The 18729-nt window shown below is 42.0% G+C and overlaps 1 protein-coding gene across 31 annotated transcripts in view; it reads right to left on the bottom strand.

The window, feature by feature from the left end:
- Positions 1–18693, bottom strand: part of SGIP1 (SH3GL interacting endocytic adaptor 1) — a 187290-nt gene extending 168597 nt beyond the window's left edge. For 9 of the 31 annotated variants that reach the window (XM_074376296.1, XM_074376293.1, XM_074376297.1 and 6 more), the window contains exon 1: positions 14350–14726. In XM_074376296.1, coding sequence (XP_074232397.1) covers positions 14350–14359 — 10 coding nt within the window. In that variant the 5' untranslated portion in view covers positions 14360–14726. The other 22 variants (XM_074376303.1, XM_074376302.1, XM_074376300.1 and 19 more) reach the window with 18 other exon arrangements.
- Between the last annotated feature and the right edge of the window lie 36 nt (positions 18694–18729).

Consider the following 18729-nt stretch of genomic DNA (forward strand, 5'->3'; position numbering starts at 1 on the left):
GGGCCCCATGATTCCTTCCATTCTCTTTTAGCTTTCCCCAAGATGAACATAAAATTTAAATAAAATCAGAGCATTTATTGCTCAAACACAGATTCAAGACAATCTACTTGTTCTCTTAAAAAAAAACCCAAAGCCTCCCCAAAACCAGAATGCCATCTGTAGCCACTCAAGTTCATCCAACATGCAAGTAATTGTTGAAAGACAAACGGAAGCATGACCTTCTCCTTAAACGCCTCCAGTGGCTTTCCATTGCCTCAGAATAAATTCTAGATCCATCTCCGCTGCTTGTAAAGGCGTCCCTGACCTAGCTTTGCTTTCCTTCCCTCTTGCCTCCTTCCCCCTCCCTTACTGGTCTCCAGTCACCCTGGCTTTCCTTTTGTTCCTTGAGCTTGCGCCTCACAGTCCTCACTCCTGAAGTGCTCGGTTCCCAGATCCTTAGTTATGCCACGGTGCAAAGAGGTCTCAGCTCGAATGCTTTCCCGAACCCCCTAAAGTGGCTTTCACCAGCACTCGCCACTCTCTTCCACGTGGTTCTGTGTTTTAGTTGATTTTACCACCATCTGAAATTACCTTGTTTATTCATTTGGCTTGTTCGTCTTGTCTTCTCATAGTAGAATAAGAACCTGAAGCAAACAAGGACTCTATGTCTTGTCCACCTGTGCCCCATACCTAGAACCATGGCTAGCTCACAGCAGTCCACTGCCAGTAAAAGCCTTCCTCTGCATCTTAGTCTAAATTTATTGAGACAGCAAATACTTTTCTTCAACATGTCAACTTGAAGTGGATTGCCACAAAAAATCGAAGATGGCGGGAAACACTAAAAAAGTAATCCAGATTAAATAATTTGATCTGGTCATTAGATTGAGTGGATTAGACTTTGCTCAAATGATGTACAGAACTATTTTTAGTTTTGTAACTAGGCCAAGATAGGTTTTACTTAGACACTCTTTTAAACGTATCTGAAATTGTCCCACTACAAATTCATTGCTAGAAATAATAACTTTACCCAATTAAAAGTATATACCATAGCATTCCCTGTTCAAGCAACTAATTCAACAAATGAAGAAAGGTGTTTCTCTCCTGGTACCCAGAAATGATGAAAATCATTGGTATGCATGAAAGGTGAAAGGGATGGGAAGGGGGGGTAACTGTAGCAGGGAGATACACCCTAAAATTCTAGTACTAGATCACAAAAATCTTAAAACTTGTTAGAACTTTCAAAATTATCTAACCTAACGCTTCAGTTGAAAACACTTTCCAAGATACCAAATGTAATAATAGCCCTAATAGTACATTTTATTTATATAAAAATACAAAGCTTTCAAAATACTTTCACATATATTTTGTGCTTTGACATTTATAACCATGTGAGAAAGGCTGGAAAGTTCCTATCATTTACCATTATACAGATGGAAAAATAAAAAGATGGTGACTTGCCCAAGATACACAGCCAGCACCTTCCAACAGGACATCAAAAATCGATACCTACCCATCTGGCAAACTCTTGGCCTCATCTTCATAGCTCATAAAGAATGGTGCCAGGAGATGTTAGAATCTTTGAATTAAAATCAATTTCTCTTTCTACTACTTTGTCTTCTCTTCCCAATGTTAAATGGCTTGTCCAAAGTCCCTCAGCTGGCTGGGGCAGTGCCCAGACTAGAATCCAATACAGAACTCACACCACCTCACCAAGCTAGTTTATTCAGTGAGAACCAAAAAGTCACACCATTCCATGAGACTCATTAATATGGGCCATTCTAACTCTAAACAGAAATCATGCTCCAGCTAACAGTCTAAATGTCTAACAACATGAAAATAGTAAAATAGTAAAGTAATTCCATATGACGTGATGGAATATTATACAACCAGCAAAAACAGGGCTTTGGGGGATTATTTCATGAGGATAATAATCTAGCTAACATTTCTTGATCAAACAATTACTCTGTACCAAATACTGTTTTTAAGAATATTATATATCACATATAATAAAATATTTTACACTCATATACTTACACATGAGTTTATATAAAAGCATTAAACTCATTTAATCTTTATAATAACCTTTTCAGATAGGGATTACCTCATACAGAAGAAGAAACTGAAGAGCAGAGGGGTTAAATAACTTGCCTAAGCTTGCAGTGGGGAGGTGTAGAGAAGTCAGGATTTGAATCTGAGAAATTTGTCTCCACTTCCCACGTTCTTAAGAAATAAACATGCTACCTAAGACAGTGGTCACAGTCTAGTGTAAAGTGAAAAAACCATGTGTGTGTGTATACATACAAATATGTATAAATACATGTAATGATAAAATTGGTTTTTTTGATGTAAATATATATTTTGACTTAATATGCTAGGTAAGCGCTAAGTGCAGGCTATATACCTGCTAATTTAACTTTCACACAAACTTACGTGGTAGGTGTTATGTCAGTCACTTTACTGATACTGAGGCTTGAAGAGCATCAGATCGTCTGTCCCCAAAGCCCATGTTCTACACTCAACAAACTGTAGCAGTGGTTGGTTATTTATAACAATGAGGTTCCTGGTGATTTCCACTTCTTCTTTGTCTCTTCCTATTTTCCAAGTTTTCTACGACGAAACCTGGTCTCCCTTAAGATGAGAGGGAAACAAAAGTGTCAGGCGGAATGTGTGAGATACTAGATTAACTGCGTGCTCCTGGAGCCAGAGTGCGGCTCTCAGCCAGAGCGATCCCACGCAGCAGATGGGCGCTCTGGGGAGAGCAGAGACAGCACAGTCCTGGCTACTGCCTGGCCTCCAGGAACCATGCAGGAGCCTTCCATGTACCCAACAGAGTGACACGGAATACGCCTTTATTCTGGACCAAACACTTCTCTAAATATTTTACATATAGTGACTCATTGAATTCTCATGATAGCCATAGGCTGGGTGGCTTGAATATCCTCCAAAAAGTCTGTGATCCTTTGACAGGATTCATTCATTCAGTGGCTATTTACTGAGCACTTACACATGCCATACATGGCTAATGCAAAAATGGCAGAGTCCTTAGTCCTTGGGGAAGGCACAAACAAAGTAGGTATAAGAACAAAAAATAGCAGCTAAGATTTGTGCTTAACACTTTGCCTCAAGACTGCAGCATCCACCCCATCTAAGTTTCCAGCCTGTCGGTCTGTTCACTGGACTTTGGACTTGCCATGCCAATCCTCATAATCAAGTGAACCAATTCCTTTAACACCTCCGCCCCTTCTCTCTTTCTCTCTTTCTCTGCTTATTGGTTCCATACCTCTGAAAACTCAATGAGAGAAGTGCACTTTCTGATTTAAGCCTTAAGCCTCACGTGATTAAATTACCCATGAGAAAAATACTGTTATTCTCACTCTCGTTTTCCAGATGAGGAAGCAGATTCACTAGCTTCCCAAGGCACACACATAAGGTTTAACCTAAGTCAGTCTGACTCCAAAGCCAGGGCTCTTAAACTTTCTGCTCCTTGGCTTTGGAGGGTGGGAACTTAGAATCAAATCAGCACAGGGAAGGGACCACCTCACCCTCAACCACGGGGAACGTGGAAATGTTTCTTTGAAGGGGTTGCTTTTGTTTGACCTCGAATGATCAGGACAGACTGTTACCACACAGGGAAGAAAAGGGACAGCATATGCAAGGGAAAGAGAAGGGCAAGGAACTCCCGTCTGGTCAGAGCAGTGAGACGTAAGGGCATAAGGCAGCCCATGGGTGAGCGTGTTGCCCAGCATACGAAGGCATTTGGCACTCATCTTAGAAGCACGAGGAACAATCAAAGGCAGGTGAGGAAAGTGATGTCTTTGATGGCTGTGAGGAGGATGGACTGGAAGGTGGCAGCAGCAAGGTCTGGTCAAGTGTGGTAGCAGGGGATGAAAGAGAAAGAACAGAGTCAGGAAGGATAACCCACAGATCTTGAGGACCTACTGACATGACACAGGCAGGAAGAGAGAATCAGGAATGAATCCCAACAGTGAGTCTGGCTTGGCTACTTGGTAGACACAGTTCTTTGAATTAGGGGAACAAGGAGGCTAAGAGAAACTTGAAGGTTGAGGTCCGTAGTATAGGGGTAAAGTCCTACCTGCTTCAGGGCTTACAGACCACTTCCTATCTTTGCTCCCATAACCAGTGCCGTGAGCAATTTTTCACATGTCATTTTTTAGTGATTCACATATCATTTTCAGAGCATTTGTAAAGGCTGGGCATACAGCTCAACCACCTGTGCTCCAGTTTTATGCACCGTATTTTGACTTTGGGAAACTGCTGGCAGTAGGGAAAGCAAAGCAATGTCATCACATGTGCCAGCTCCCAACAACTGGCAGAGGTGGCCTGGAATGTGATGTTGAGATAGGTGCTGAGGGCGGAGAGAAAGATGACTGTGATTGATTGTCTTCCATGGTCAAGAAAGGGGGAGTGTGGCACACGGACATTGAGAATGGAGGACGATGTAACATATTGGTAATTAACAGGATGGTAAAGACTGAAATCTGTAAGCCTTCTCTGCAGAAGAGATGCAGCAATAATCTACTTGAAAAGCAAAACAGCAAGCAGTAATGCCCAGCCACTGAACGCTCGCAAACCCACACGTAACCACCAAGCTGAGAGAGAGGCATCTGAGAAAATTACTGGCGTTGCCACCACACACTTTCAGATGCTTTCATACTGATAATCTTATTTGATTTTCACAATGTTATTAAATAAAAAGGGAGCCAGCATTAATTCTCCCTTCCAAGTGGGGGGCTGAGACCAAAGCAGTTCCAGAACTCCCTCAAGGTCACAGAGTTTCTCAGGAGGTACAGCCTCAAGTCCTGGTCCTTCCCTCCTCAGGGCATTGACTCACAGATAGGAGAGAGCTATAAATGGCCTCATTGTATGTGCGCCCCACAGAGCGATGGCCCTGGGGACACGTTCGTTTGTGTGCCTTTGGGCAGTCATCCAACCAGCCTCAGCACCTTTGAACGAGGAAGACGCGGCAGTTTCCAAGTCTTTGTCTATTCACATTTTTGGAATCACTAAAATAAACTTTGACTTGTCCTCTTATAGAGAGAATAAAAATCCTTGGGTAAGGTGGCTTTGGTTTCCTCAACTGCAAAAAGAGGTTGGATTAGATTGGTTCATCTTCCACAGTAGCACACAGCATCACGCTTTCATGATGATGGCCAAGGCTTTCATGAATTGTCAGTGAATACCAAGCTGTCCTTCTCAGGGAGAAAGGGCTTTTGTTCATAGTGGGAGCCAGACTTTTTGATAAAATGTTCTATAGTGTGTAAGCTGTGAAAATTTAGAGTCCACTGGCCTAATGATATCACATGTCCATTCCCATCAGAAAATTCTAGGAAACCATCAGTGTCATTGAAAGGCAGCCACCGGGCTAAAACACTTCTGCTTTCCTCAGGATGGTGGTTGGTCTGAAGGCTTGTGACCTGATAATAAAATTAACTCGCTCAGTTCTGAAGAAGGCTTTTGAAGTACCATGTCAAATGTAGACAATCTGCTGTTTGCTTGTCAGCCTGAGACCCAGGCCAAATGATTTCAGATACGAGCTGGATGTTCTAATTACACCATCATACAGATAAAGAGCACCTGACTGGGAGTCAAGTTTGGCTAATAAATGCTGGTTCTGCCACTTGGTAAGGTGGTCACCTTGAACAAGTCGCTTAACGTCATTGGGCCCTAGCTGCCTCTTGTTTGAAATGAGGATGGTAATAACTATTTCTACCACACAGAGATGTGGAGAATAAAATATGTCCGTGAGTATGTGGTAACATGTACTAGTGTCTAAGCTTCTGAGGATGGAGAGTCCAGTTGCCCCTTTCTTGCTGTCTTATTCACAGTGCCCAGCACTGAGACTAAGGGAAAAGCCCCAGACGTCCCTGCCAAATGAATGAAGCATTTTGGAAACTCAGGTATATACGGATGTCATCATCTTATGACACTGTCCTAAGTGAGCATATTTTCCTTCCACTGTTTATTAAAGATTTGTGACATGGGTCACTCTGCATGGGCTTTCAAAAAATCCTAAAATACTAGTCTTGATGCATAATGAAGTTTATATGAACCAAATAAAAATGAAAGTCTTTGAGACAGAGTCAAAACATTTGTGAATTGATAGGTCATTCTGATTCTGAAGTCACTTTATCACGGAGCTCTATCTTTGGTGTGGAAATGTCCAAGCCTAGAGTTGGAGCTGAGCTCTCAGCTCTAACTTTGGGCTTGGAACCAGAAGGTAAGGCAGAAGCATGATATTTATCCACTTACTTAAATCTGGGGGAAGAATGAGTCTGAGCAGCACCATCACAAGACAGTAACAGAACCAGCACCAGAACACCAGGCTTCGCAAAGCCCATCTGTGCTTGACACATGGATAACGCAGGCCCGTGCACACTGACTTCTGCAAAAGGAAACGGGCTTTCTTACCGCTGAAAGGGATCCAGTGGCTCTACTCCTGGGTGTTTATCAAAAGAAAACAAAAACGCTAATTCCAAAAGACACATGCACCTCAATGTTCGCAGCAGCACTATTTACACTTGCAAGATATGGAAGAAACCTGTGTCCATCATTAGATGAATGGATAAAGATGTGGTGTATATATACAATGGAACATGACTCAGCCATAAAAAAGAATGGATATCTTGCCATTTGCAACAACATGGATGGACCTGGAGGGTATTCTGCTAAGGGAAGTAAGTCAGACAGAGAAAGACAAATACTGTTTGTTTTCAGTTACATGTGGAATCTAAAAAAACAAAACAAATAAATAAATATAAAAAATAGAAACAGACTCACAGATACAGAGAAAAACTACTGGTTCCCGGGGTGGGGAGGCTGGGGAACAGGCAAAATAGTTAAAGGGAAATAAAAGGTGCAAACTACCAATTATAAAATAAATGCCAGGAGTGTAATGGGCAGCATGGGAAACACAGTCAATAATATTATAATAATTGTGTATGGTGCATAGTCTATAAAACTGTCAAATCACTATGTTGTACACCTTCAATTAATATAATATTGTAAGTCAACTACACTTCAACAACAATTGTTTTAAAAAGGGACTCATAGGTGTCCGTTATTACCTCTGAGTTCTTCTCTGGGACATTCCCCTGTCCTTTGCTCCAGACACACTGATCCCCTTGCTGTTCCACCCACATTCTGAGCCTTTCACTCACTCTCTCCCCTGACTCTTTGGACTGTTCCTGCAAATAATGACTTGGTTGCTTACTCCCTCCCCTCCTGCAAACCTTTGCTCAAGTTCTTTTCAGTGAGGCCGTCCATCATCATGCTATTTACAGCTGCAACCCCATCTGCCCCACTCCTTCCACAACCTCCTCTATTCCTTTTCTCCACTTGGTTCTCCAAAGTCCTTATCCCCATCCAATGTACTGTGCATTTCATTTTATTTGATCATTTCTCTCCTGCACCAAACAGGAAGCTCTGGATAGGCAGGAATCTGTTTCATTCACTATCAAACCTCTAGCACCTAGAACTGTGCTTAACCATAGTATGCATTCAATATATAATTTTTGATGAATACGTAAACCATTCTATGCTAAGAGCTATATAGGAGGGTTGCATAAATGCATTTTTGTCTTCCAGTACAGCAACGATGCAAAACTAACTTGTGGCACATGTGCAAAAGAAACCAGAGAGGAAGAATAAACCAAGAAAAGCAGACAGGAATATGTTTGAATCATTTGTGTGTGTGTGTGTCAGGAACAAGTATCTTTTGAGGTGGGAGGAAGAGGAGTCGACCATTAGAATTCAAACCTTGGAGGGAGTGAATATGTGGAACCCAAATCATTTGGCAAATGCCAGAGATTTTCGGAGCTCGAAGTTTTAAAAATATGGTGGATCGATGATCTTATTTTGTTTGCAAGGAAACAGAAGTCCAGGAAGGTAAAGTAACCCTCTCAAGACATACAGTCAAGCAGTTACAACACTTAGACGCAAACCTAAGTCTGACTCCTGCGTCCATGCTCTTTCAACCAAGAAATCCAAACTGCACAAATTCAGTGACCATTTTGAATTTCTAAGATTCATAAATTCTCCAATCAAGACTAATTCGGCATCTGAAAAACCTCACATACCATCACATTTGTACTGCATGTACAAATATAGTGTACAATATTATACTCATTTACATAAATGTATTTAAAAATACTTTCCCGAATTCCAAGCCTAACTTTCCAGCTCTCAAAGCCACTATTTTCAGATCTGGTCATAATCCACAGAAAGGGAAAGAGCCCAGGAAGGGAAAGATGGAATGGAAGAAAGAGGAAAAACCGAGAGAAGGAAGGCAGAGACACAAGGAAAGCAGAAGGGAGAGAGAAAAAAATGTGCAGGATATTGACAGTCCTGCCGCTGGGAATGGCTTTGAATACCTGTGTTATAACTTGTCTCTTCCCATTAGGAAATCATTTCTTTGGAGCTAATCACCAAAATAATTCAAGTTCAAGTACATATTTTCAAATTTCTTTTCTTTTGCTTCTCAAAAAGTATTACCTGTATCTCACAATTAGCACTCCATAACATATATCTTTTCCCCAGTTATTTCATGTTTATAGATCTTGTTTCTCCAACAAGAATGTAAATTTGAGCATTTATTTTTCTTATGTCCGCCATAATGCTCAATATAATACCTTACAATGTATAGTATGAAGTCATTGGAGTCATTTACATCTGATTTTATTCACTTTGCCAATACATAAATATGGTAAGCATCCACTGTTTATCAAATGCTAAGGATACAGAGAGGAATATGATAGATCAGATTCCTGCCTTGATGGAGTTTACCTCTGAGCAAGAGATTCAGCTCAAATACCATTAAACGACCACGAATCATAAACACAGCTCTCAGGCGAGAGAGGGACCCAAGATGGCCTCAGCGGCTCAGGGTGTCGGCTTGGGAGCTTGGGATGACACAAATGGTAGGGAAGGCCTCCTGAGGAGGTGGCAGTCGTGCTTGAATCACAAGAGACTCGGTTACTCCATGAGCTGGCAAAAGAGTATTCTAGGTGGGGCAGAAGCCCTGAGGCAGGAAAGTATTTGTTCTAGATACTCTAAGACAGGCTATCAGTGTAAGCGATGCATTAGACGAGCTTGAAGAAGCAGAGCAGGCCAGGGCGTGCAGGCTCCTGTATGCTATGGATTTTAAGAGAAATGAGAAGGTATCGAAGTTCTGTTTAAACAAGGAAACAGCATGATATAAGATATTAAATAGAGATGCTAAATATCTTTCTAACACTCTGTAGATGCAGTTAAATGGCATGTGCTCCAAGAATGGAGACTTATTCCCCCGCAAGTCTACTCCTCCTTTCCCAAAGCCCTCCCACTGTGGAGCATATGGAAATATTAGGTAGTCGGTGCACAAGCCAGCTAGATCCAATACCTCTGCTCCACACCCTACTTTTTCCTCAAGAGGATCCCGCACTCACCAAGCTCCCCAATTCCCTTCTGTCTATGACTTCTTCCTTCTCCAGTCCATGTCTCCTCAGGGACTTTTTCAGACACATGAGTTCATATCCATTATAATCCCTTCACCTTTTTCCCTCTTCCAACTCCTTTACCCTTTTCTTCATTCCATTCATGAGTTTACAGAATGAAAATCATCACAATTAAATAGCAGTAGATATGATAAAACTGAGTCACAAATAGGTAAACCACAAGTATGGAAGTAAAACTGAACACAAGCGAAAAATCGAGTGTCACGAGTCTCTAAAACTTCTGAATATACCTCCAAAAAACCGAAAACCTAAAAACAACAACCACCCTTCAAACTTTCTCTCCATTTCCTCATTGACCTCTAAGGAAACCTTTTTTCCTTCAAATAGCAATATTGGAAATTGAAAACACATTTAGTGCCATTATTGTCTTTTAACGGACTACTATAGTAACCATATTTTTTTTACACATTTCATGGCAAATATTTAGTGTTTTAGCTAGATAATGTGTTAACCATCTTTAATGGACTAGTGTGAGAATCCAGTCATCACTGATACAATTTTTCCTACAAGAAAACTTGTTTCCAGTGACCAAATCACAAACAATCTCAAGATCAAAAATATTTTGAGTTGTACTTCCTACAACTTGTTTACTGGAAACATGGATAGTATCTGTGCCAAATCCAACAGGCAGAATTATCCACAGTCTTCCAGCATGGTTCATCTAAGTTAATTTTTTTTTAAAGACTACACGTTCTTTTTAGAGATTTGAAGCTGGCCTTTGGAAATTGAATGGGAATTTATACATAAAAGAAGGCTTTTTCTGACCCAGAACCCTTTAGGAAGGAGAGAAATTACATAAGTGATGGAATATATATTATAATCTCATATCCATGCTTAAGATTTTCCAAAATAACTTCACCATTTCTGGAAAGGGAATTGGTAGGAGAGTGAAAAGGATTCCCTTTAAAACTTCTTAGCTAACTAGAAAAATGAACAGTTCCAGCTTCAAAATGCTTCGTTCCTTTCTTATTACAGCACAGAATTTTCCAAATAAATAAGCCCCATTTCTAGATGGGGGGGGGGGAGCCTTTATTGTTACAAGGTTCACTTCAACAACAGATCAGTTAACCTAGAATTTGTTCAAATTTTTCTAAATATTGATTTTGGAGATAAAAGGTATTAACACGGCACTAAGAGGTATGGCTCTGTGAGTACTCGTATTTAAAAGAGAGACAGAATATACAACCAAAGAAATTAGTTTTCCATCAGGTTAACATTCCCCACCTTGACATGAACTAGAAGGAAGAGTTCACATTTAAGATGTTATGGGAGACCAAAAGTATGAGCTTTGTTGTTGAATGAACTTAGGTCCAAATTCCATCCCACCATTTTTCTGCCTTAGTGTATTATTTTTCATTTTTGCAATTTAAAAAAAGCACTGGAGAAGTACTCAGTGCAGAATACGCTTATTTGCAGGTTATTGTGAATAGTAAACATAATAAAATTTATTAAATCACCCTGCACATTGCAATTAAACCCAGTAAACTCTTAAACATATGCTTGTTAACTTTAAGAATTATATATAGGATGAAACCATTGACCCCCCCAAAAAAACTTTTCCTTCCAGTAAAGCCCCTAAAAGCCTGAATATGGAACTGAAAACACACACTTTCTGTCCAGTTCTACCAGACAAGGGACCATGTCCCAGACTGCCTTACAAAAGAACAGATGTCCCTAGAGACCCTGACTTAGTTTTACTTATCTTAGAAAAGGTTCCCAAAATGTCACTTGCAAACTTTACTAATAATATATGAAAAACAATAGAATCCCTGAACAGTTGCCCTAATCACATGGGCTGCATTGTAAGCTCAGCCAATATGTATACCCTTTAGCAAATAATTCCATTTCTCATCCTCTTTCCCTGCACAGACTATATAAGGCTCCACATCACGTGGCATTCTTTAGGAAAGACACAATATTGATTACTGCCCCAAAATCAACACTGCAGATATCAACAAATCAAGCTCCTTAAGATATCCTTTTTTAAATATAAGTATTTGAAACGAGTCACGGAGCCACAGACTACCAGTACCATGCTTGAGGTCCCTGCAGAATTATTTCACTCCCTTCTATGATATTAGAATCACTGGGGAGGTAGTAACATTTCTCTTCTATGGCCAGAACTTCCAATAGGCATTGAATGAACGGAGCCTAGATCCTGTTCCACCAAAATGAGAACACAAAATTAAACCATGAGCCGTTCTGATGAATATTTGTTTACTCTTGTTTCACACAAAGTAGAGAAGTAGCTTTGAAAAGTTGCCAAGGCCGTGCTTTTCCTGAGCAGTAGATTAAAACATTTGAGTGAATATGGAAATATATACACACAAATGCAAATGTGGGTTCTCTCCCTTTCTAGAATAGTGTATACGTGTGAATGACATATGTGTGCAACTATGTGTTTGTGTGTGTGTGTGGCACACGTACTAGTGGAGAAGAGACAGCATTTTATCTGGAAGTTTGGGGAGACATTCTCAGAGCCCCCTGATGTTTCAGCAGACGGCTGCCATGACAGGATTTTAGGGTGCCTTGCAAGGGGTTTCTTGTCTTTCCAAGGCTATTGTGATAGATGGAAGCTGTGCTTCCTCTACGGGTGAGCTGAATGTAAATGATAACTGCTACAACACACTTTCAGAGTGAGAGCAATTCAGAGGTGAACTTCTGAGATGCAATATCAGAAATGTGTATATATTGCCAAAAAGACCGGCAACTGCCTTGGAAGGGCATTGGTAGGCAAATGGGTTTCTGGTTAAGGTTCCCACCAGCCTTTCTAAGGTCACTGAACCATTAAGATAGTAAGTCTTGAAAAGCATTTAAGTAGGAACTACAGATAGATAAAAAATTATAAGTAGCATTTCAGTTTTTAAGGCACTAGAACACCTGTCCAATTTCTTTCGCAAGGATCTGATGGCCAGCAACCTCATCCCTGGTGTCACCTTTAATTCCTAAGTCCTAAGATAACATCCTTCATTAGATAAATTTGGCAAACGCAAAGCAATAGTGTTAATTCGGCTCCAACACAAGTCTTTGTTACAGTTCTCACGTTTAGGCAGCTCAGATAAGCTTATCACAGGGCTTTGAACTGACACTCTGGGATGGCACAGTAGACAATATTACCAGGAGAATCACTAATGAGCATCAATAAATATTGCTTCCTTCAAAGATTCTTTAACTACATAGTTTGCAAGGTAAGAAGTCAAATGAAAGCTCTTCCACTTCCCTGTGTAAGATTAAAATCCAATCAGAATGTGTGCAGATTTATTTTGAAGAAATGCTATGTGAAATTCAGCTGGAGAAAGCTAGCACTTCTATAGACACAATCTTTTTTTTTTCCTGAAGAGGGTAAGCCACGTGAGCTTTTAATTGAAAAGTACATCAGTAACCCTCTTTCTGTTTGCCTTGCTTTATTGTTCAAAGATTAAACCCATTTTGAATTCATGAAAAAGATTTAATCTTAGAGAGTCAGTAGTCACAGTTTATTTAGGCCTGTATTTAAAAAACTAGACTTGAGTGCCCTTTGCAAATCAGACCAGGCTCCCTAACAAGATAATACCCAATCTCTGTTTTAAGGCAATTTTCTAAAATCTGTGGGCCACGACTGTAGAATTCTTCACTCCCCCAAATCACATTAACAATGTTTGACATGACGACAGAGAGAGAAAAAAGAATTTATTTCTGCCACATAAGTACAAGCAACGCTGTTGGGGTTTTTTGTTTGTTTGTTTTTGTTTTTTTCAACCTTTCTCCTCTTATTCCATTTTGGTAAATTTCTAAGAAATGTTTAAAATCTATAAAACAGACCATAGCTTAAGAGGTGGCCTCTCTGCCATTTTCATGGCTGATTTGAGACCCATTATGCACTGGATTCTGCAGTGTGAAATCCAGGCTGGGGACAAATTTCTGCCTGTCATCTTAGGAAAGGCCAGGAGTTTTGCACCATCCTGTAGTGTGAAAACAGAAAATCAAAGCCAGGATAGGGCTGCCTGCTTCTTTCTTAATCAGCTTGCTGCTTTTTCGAGGCAATCTTGGCTATCACCATCTCAAGCTTGGAAGGGTAATTTAGGAGAATAAAATACAGTTTAAACATCTCCCCAGGGAAACTTCCTCCTTGCACTTAATATTGAATACAAAAAGGTAATCGTAAGTAATCATCTGATGCTTGGCTAAGAACCATTGCATAAGGAATGCATTTAGGAAGCACAAAATTCTCTTTTTAACCTGATAAGACCCTGAATCAGGAGCCAAGAAGCCCAGATATTTTCCTCATATTGCTCCTTCTGTTGCAATGACAGCCCCGTAAAACTATAGCTTATGGACCAAATTCGCTGCACCTCTCACCTCAAGAGTATGATGTAAATGGAAGAGATAAAAATACCTTACAAGAATTTTTTAAAAATATTTTTAAACAGTTCACTGAAAATGACAGTGTGGATAACTCTGTCAATGACCTCTCCTGTCTAATGTCAATTTCAGACGACAAGTTTCCATTGTAAATGTTTTATCAGTGTAGTCCCAGGAACCCAGAACTGAAAACCTCATCTTATCTCCCAACTTCTTTGCTTTGCAAGCTCTATCTCAGCTCCCTGCAAGCACTTTAGGTTTTTTTTTTTTTTTTTTTTTCCTCTCTCTCTCTCTCAAAAGAACTGGGAGCTCTGTAGGTTCTGAGATAAACAGAAGCCCTGTGGTTTGATTCCATCAGTCTGAGCCCTGGTCCGCTGCAAGCAAACTGCAGCATTCTGCTTGCAAATGCTGGCAACCAGGTTCTAGACCAGCCACAAATACAGGCTGCACACGTATTTCAACGGTGTCTGCCCGAATCTTGCCTGAAGCCAGTCAACCACAGCAGAAAGCATCCTACCTTCCATCATGGTGGCAGAATTGCATTCCTTAATTTCCAAAGAGTCTGAAAAAATACAGGAGGATACGATTCCAGGTCCCAGCTAAGTCCTCACAACGCTGCCGCTGCCGAGAGATCTGCTCTGTCCGCTGCTGAAGCCAAAGGAGACAAGTGTTAACCCCAAAGATAGGCCATGGATGCTGCTGGTGCTGCTTCACCTACAGGCTCCCAGGAAGATGCTGCGAGAGAAAGGGAGAGGAACAGCAAGCCGGCCGAGCTGCACCGCCTGCGCTGCCTCGGCCAATCCCTTCAGCTCTGGACCGCGTCACATGGTAGGCAGCCTGCATCTCCTGACACAATACCCCCGGAGAGCACACAGAACCTCTTCCCCGTCCCCACTCCTCTCCATCCCTCCACCCCCAACCCCTCCGGCTTGTCACCAAATGCACAGCCCCTTCCCCACCTGGTGACGCACTTCCCCCGCCCCTCCTCTTCGTCTTCTGAAGCCGTTTGCAGCGGCTGGGTACCCGAGATTAATTATCAGGCGCTAACACCTTAACAGGAGACTCTGGCATGAAAGAAGCACCTAAGTGGCTCGCTGCGGAGGGGCTTTCTTTCTTTCTCTCTCTCTCTTCCTTTTTTTTTTTTTTTTAAAGAAAAATTTCATAATAATTCCGTGCAGCCTGAAGTCTTGGCTGCACACTCAAGCTCCCATTCCCAGCTCCTTTTGCCCTGACGGAATTCCAAATGTCAGTATCCGTGGCCTCCGCACACATCTGTGACTCTCTCTCTCATTCAGGACAGAAAAATCAGTCCGGCTGACGTCACATCATAAACAATTATCCCCAAAAGGATGATGCAGAAGAAATTTCACCCCAGCTGCTTTCGAGAGAGCCAGGGAATTAATCGCGCATGACATGCCGAAGGGCGAGGAACTGTCATTAAAACAAAGAAACAAAAGAACCCACCCGACTGGGGCTCTGGAATCGCACTGGCAACGCTTGAGATAATTTCTGGGGCGGGAGACGGGAGAGAGGGGAGTCGGCCGGGAGGGAGGCCTCAGCCCGACGGAAGACAGCTGTGCGCGCCTTCTTCCCACTCGGACCTGGGCGGCCAGACGCAGACGGGACCGCGGGGCGCCGCTCCGCTCGGGGTTCGAGTCCCGCAGCCAGCGCATCCTTACGGCCCAGCGCACACGTTAGCCGCCGCGCTGCCCCAGGTGGAACGCGGCTGCTGCCGCCTACTGAAGTCCCTGGAGGAAACCAACTCTCTCCTAAGTGACACCTTTTTCGCCACGCGCCTTCAGCATCTGCAGTCGCCTCCAAGCTAAAAATCCAGAATAGGGCGATTGTGCCGGGTTCTGGCCCGAGGGGTGGGTGGAGCCCAGGCTTCCTGGGGTGGGGTCTGGGAGCAGAGCTGCTGCCTCAGTGGGAAAGGTTATGACACCCGGGCTGCTTGAGTTGAGAATCCGTCACGTGACTAGTCCCCAGGGATCCTAGAGCCTTTCAGAGGGCCCCTGGCTCCAGGGTCCGAAGATCCTCGGTTCCCTTCAAGCAGGCTCTGAAGGCTAAGAAAGGGGAAGGCAGGCAGAGTGTGGGAGGAGGAGAAGGAAGGGAGAAGGGAAGGAAAGGAAAAGCCTCTTTAGAACGGCGGAAGTGGGCATTTCTCCCTCTACAATCTAGCAACATGATCAGGAGGAAAACCATTACATCACGGAACAATTGTGAGCATCAACTGAAATAACGTTAAGAAGTGAGATACATTACACCATCAGGGCTGAGTCTCTAATACTATTATTAACCATTTATATTCTAAATATACCTGTGGACTTTTGATATTGCTCAGCCCTTGACATAGTCCTGTTCTTTATACGAGAGCAAATACAAGGTATTAGTGGCTGAGAACTGCTAAAGGAAATGTAACTAAAGAAGTTGACCGAAGTATAGCATAGTAAAGGTTAAAAAAAACAGTTCCTTAGCAACTTAGTTTTTAAAAACTCACCAGTCTCCCTCAGGGAACATATCTCAGTGGCCTCGGAATTTTCAAAATGAAGCTCTCCAGGAAGATAAGCTTACTTGTGCCTTTTCCCTTATATCTATGAGGCCGTTGAATTTTTTAAAGAGGAAAGAATTCCAAAGTAACACCTATCTTGAGTACACCTTCCACTGCTCTGAAAAGTGCAAGACTATAATTGTAAAGATGAGATCAATTAACTTGTGTGTATGTAGCCAATTTGGGGGGTAATGGTTAAGAACATGGATATTGGTGCCAAACAGTTCTGTCTCTGCCACTTCATGAGCTCTGTGACCCTCTACGAGTTATTTAACTCTCTATGCCTCACAGTTTCCTTATCTGTGAAATGGAGATAATGGTACCAAGCTCGGAGGGCTATAAATAGTGTTAATAACAAACCTTCACTCTGTGCTAAGCAGTGTGCTAAGTACTTTGCCAGTAAATTACTTAGCATTGTGTCTGGAGCATAATAAACCCTCCGTGCTAGCTTTTTAATATTAGTATTATCACCACCAAAGGGCTGCCAGAGGCATCAAAATAGTTTGCAGCCAACTGAGAGTTACAGCATGTACACAGAGAGCAACTTAGGGAAAGGCTAGGTGGTGCATCCAGCAGTGTACCACGTTGGAGAGTGCTAACAGACAGCAGAAGAGTGACTAGAACCCGAAGAGGCTAGTTAGGGAAGTTCCTTTTACAGAGATGGCATTTCAGAGTTCAAGAAAGCATGGAATGGACTGGGAGTGGCAGTTCTAAATAAGACAGGGAGTTCTAAATTAGAAAAAAAAAGTCTCAATATAAAATCTGGAGGTGAGTGCAAGCACTGAGGTGCAGGGGCAGGCAGCATTTTCAGAGATGTAAGGGGGTAGGAAAGCCAAGGAAACCCAAGCTGCCTGCCTTTTCTCACCCAATGCAAGTTTCACAGTGTGTTAGAGCAAACCTCTCGGGTAGATGCAGTGCCGGCACACCTCAGTTTTGTTTTAGACTTGCGGCAAAGCAACTAGCCAGAGACAGAAAGACGGCTCAAAGAGTCTTTTGGTGAGTGGGGTGTTAATAGAAAAAAAGAAAAGTGTCTCGATACTGTCATAAGAGAAGGAACAAGAAAAGGATGTGTAAGGCCAGTATCAAGGTTGTAAGGCCAGTATCAAGACTGGTTAAACTTTATGCAACCTTATCAAAAAATGCTATCAACAGTCATAAAAGCATCCCATGAACAAAGTTCTGCTTCAAATTTAAAAAAAAAACTGCTCAAGTATGTTATCAGCAGGTATTGAGCATTCTAATTTCTCATAGTTTTTTTGGAGAAAAAAAGGTTTTTTTCCTCAAGAACAAAGACAGTACTTTAGATTGTAGCCCCAATTTCTTCCCTTCTGTACTAGTTTTTGTTTAGCAACTAAGTATAAAGGAGAATTTCTAGCTGCTAAAATAATGGAATACTTTTTTCAAGTCTTAAACGGAAGTCAAAGGATCTGTGGAAAACATCGGGCAAATTACTGAGTTGCACCAAAGTGCAGGGACTGCTCCGGAGTCTAGCCCAGGATGGTGAGTGTGTGCCCCGGATCACACCAAGCTCTCAGAAGGTGCCTGTGCCTAGTCCAAGACCGAAAACTTAAGTAGCTGAAATTGCTAGATACTTAAACTTCTTCTCCGGAATAATATTTGTATGGTAGTGATGCCCTATTACACATTTATTTTACAAATCCTACTATATCGTACTATAAACATTGATTTTCTTCACTATTTCCCAGTTGTAGTGTTTAGGGGGGAACTGGCTCATATTTCAGAAAGAGAAAGAAAATAATGACAACGGATTCAGAAAGGAAGGAGGAAAGAAAATTAGCACAGAAGGAAAGTTTAAAAATCAGATGCAGAGAGATATCTCCAAGATAATGACCTCAGCACAACGCTGACTCTGTCCCTCTCGCTGTCCCTGCTGAGGCAGTTCAATGAATAAAGAAAGGAAAATATTGTCCAAGCCCCAGCCATCAGCAAGGGCCCCACCTGAAGAATTAGATTTCCACTGGATGGAATAGATGAAGAGCAAAAAAGTATGGATCCCCATACTCACTATATTTATACCCCTTGTTAAAAGGAAGAACTCCAGCTGGCACTGACACGGGCAGAGAAGGGAGCTATTTGGGAGCTCCGGGGACTTGAAGACCGAACAGCTGAGGGAAAGCAGGAACCTGGTCCTCTAGGAAACGTGGTGACCACAACCAAGCACTCACAGTGCTGTTTCTCCCAGCACATCAGTTTCTTCGGCTTCCCAGTTTTTCTCCCTGTGACTAGGGAGCTGGCCATTTAAATCTTTAAGCTCACATCTTCACAGCTTGACTATCTGAGAGCTACTTTACAGAAACTTCCAGGGCAAGACTCTGATAGACTCTGGCT

The sequence above is a fragment of the Camelus bactrianus genome, chromosome 13, assembly GCF_048773025.1.
Source record: "Camelus bactrianus isolate YW-2024 breed Bactrian camel chromosome 13, ASM4877302v1, whole genome shotgun sequence".
Classification (NCBI taxonomy): Eukaryota; Metazoa; Chordata; class Mammalia; order Artiodactyla; family Camelidae; genus Camelus; species Camelus bactrianus.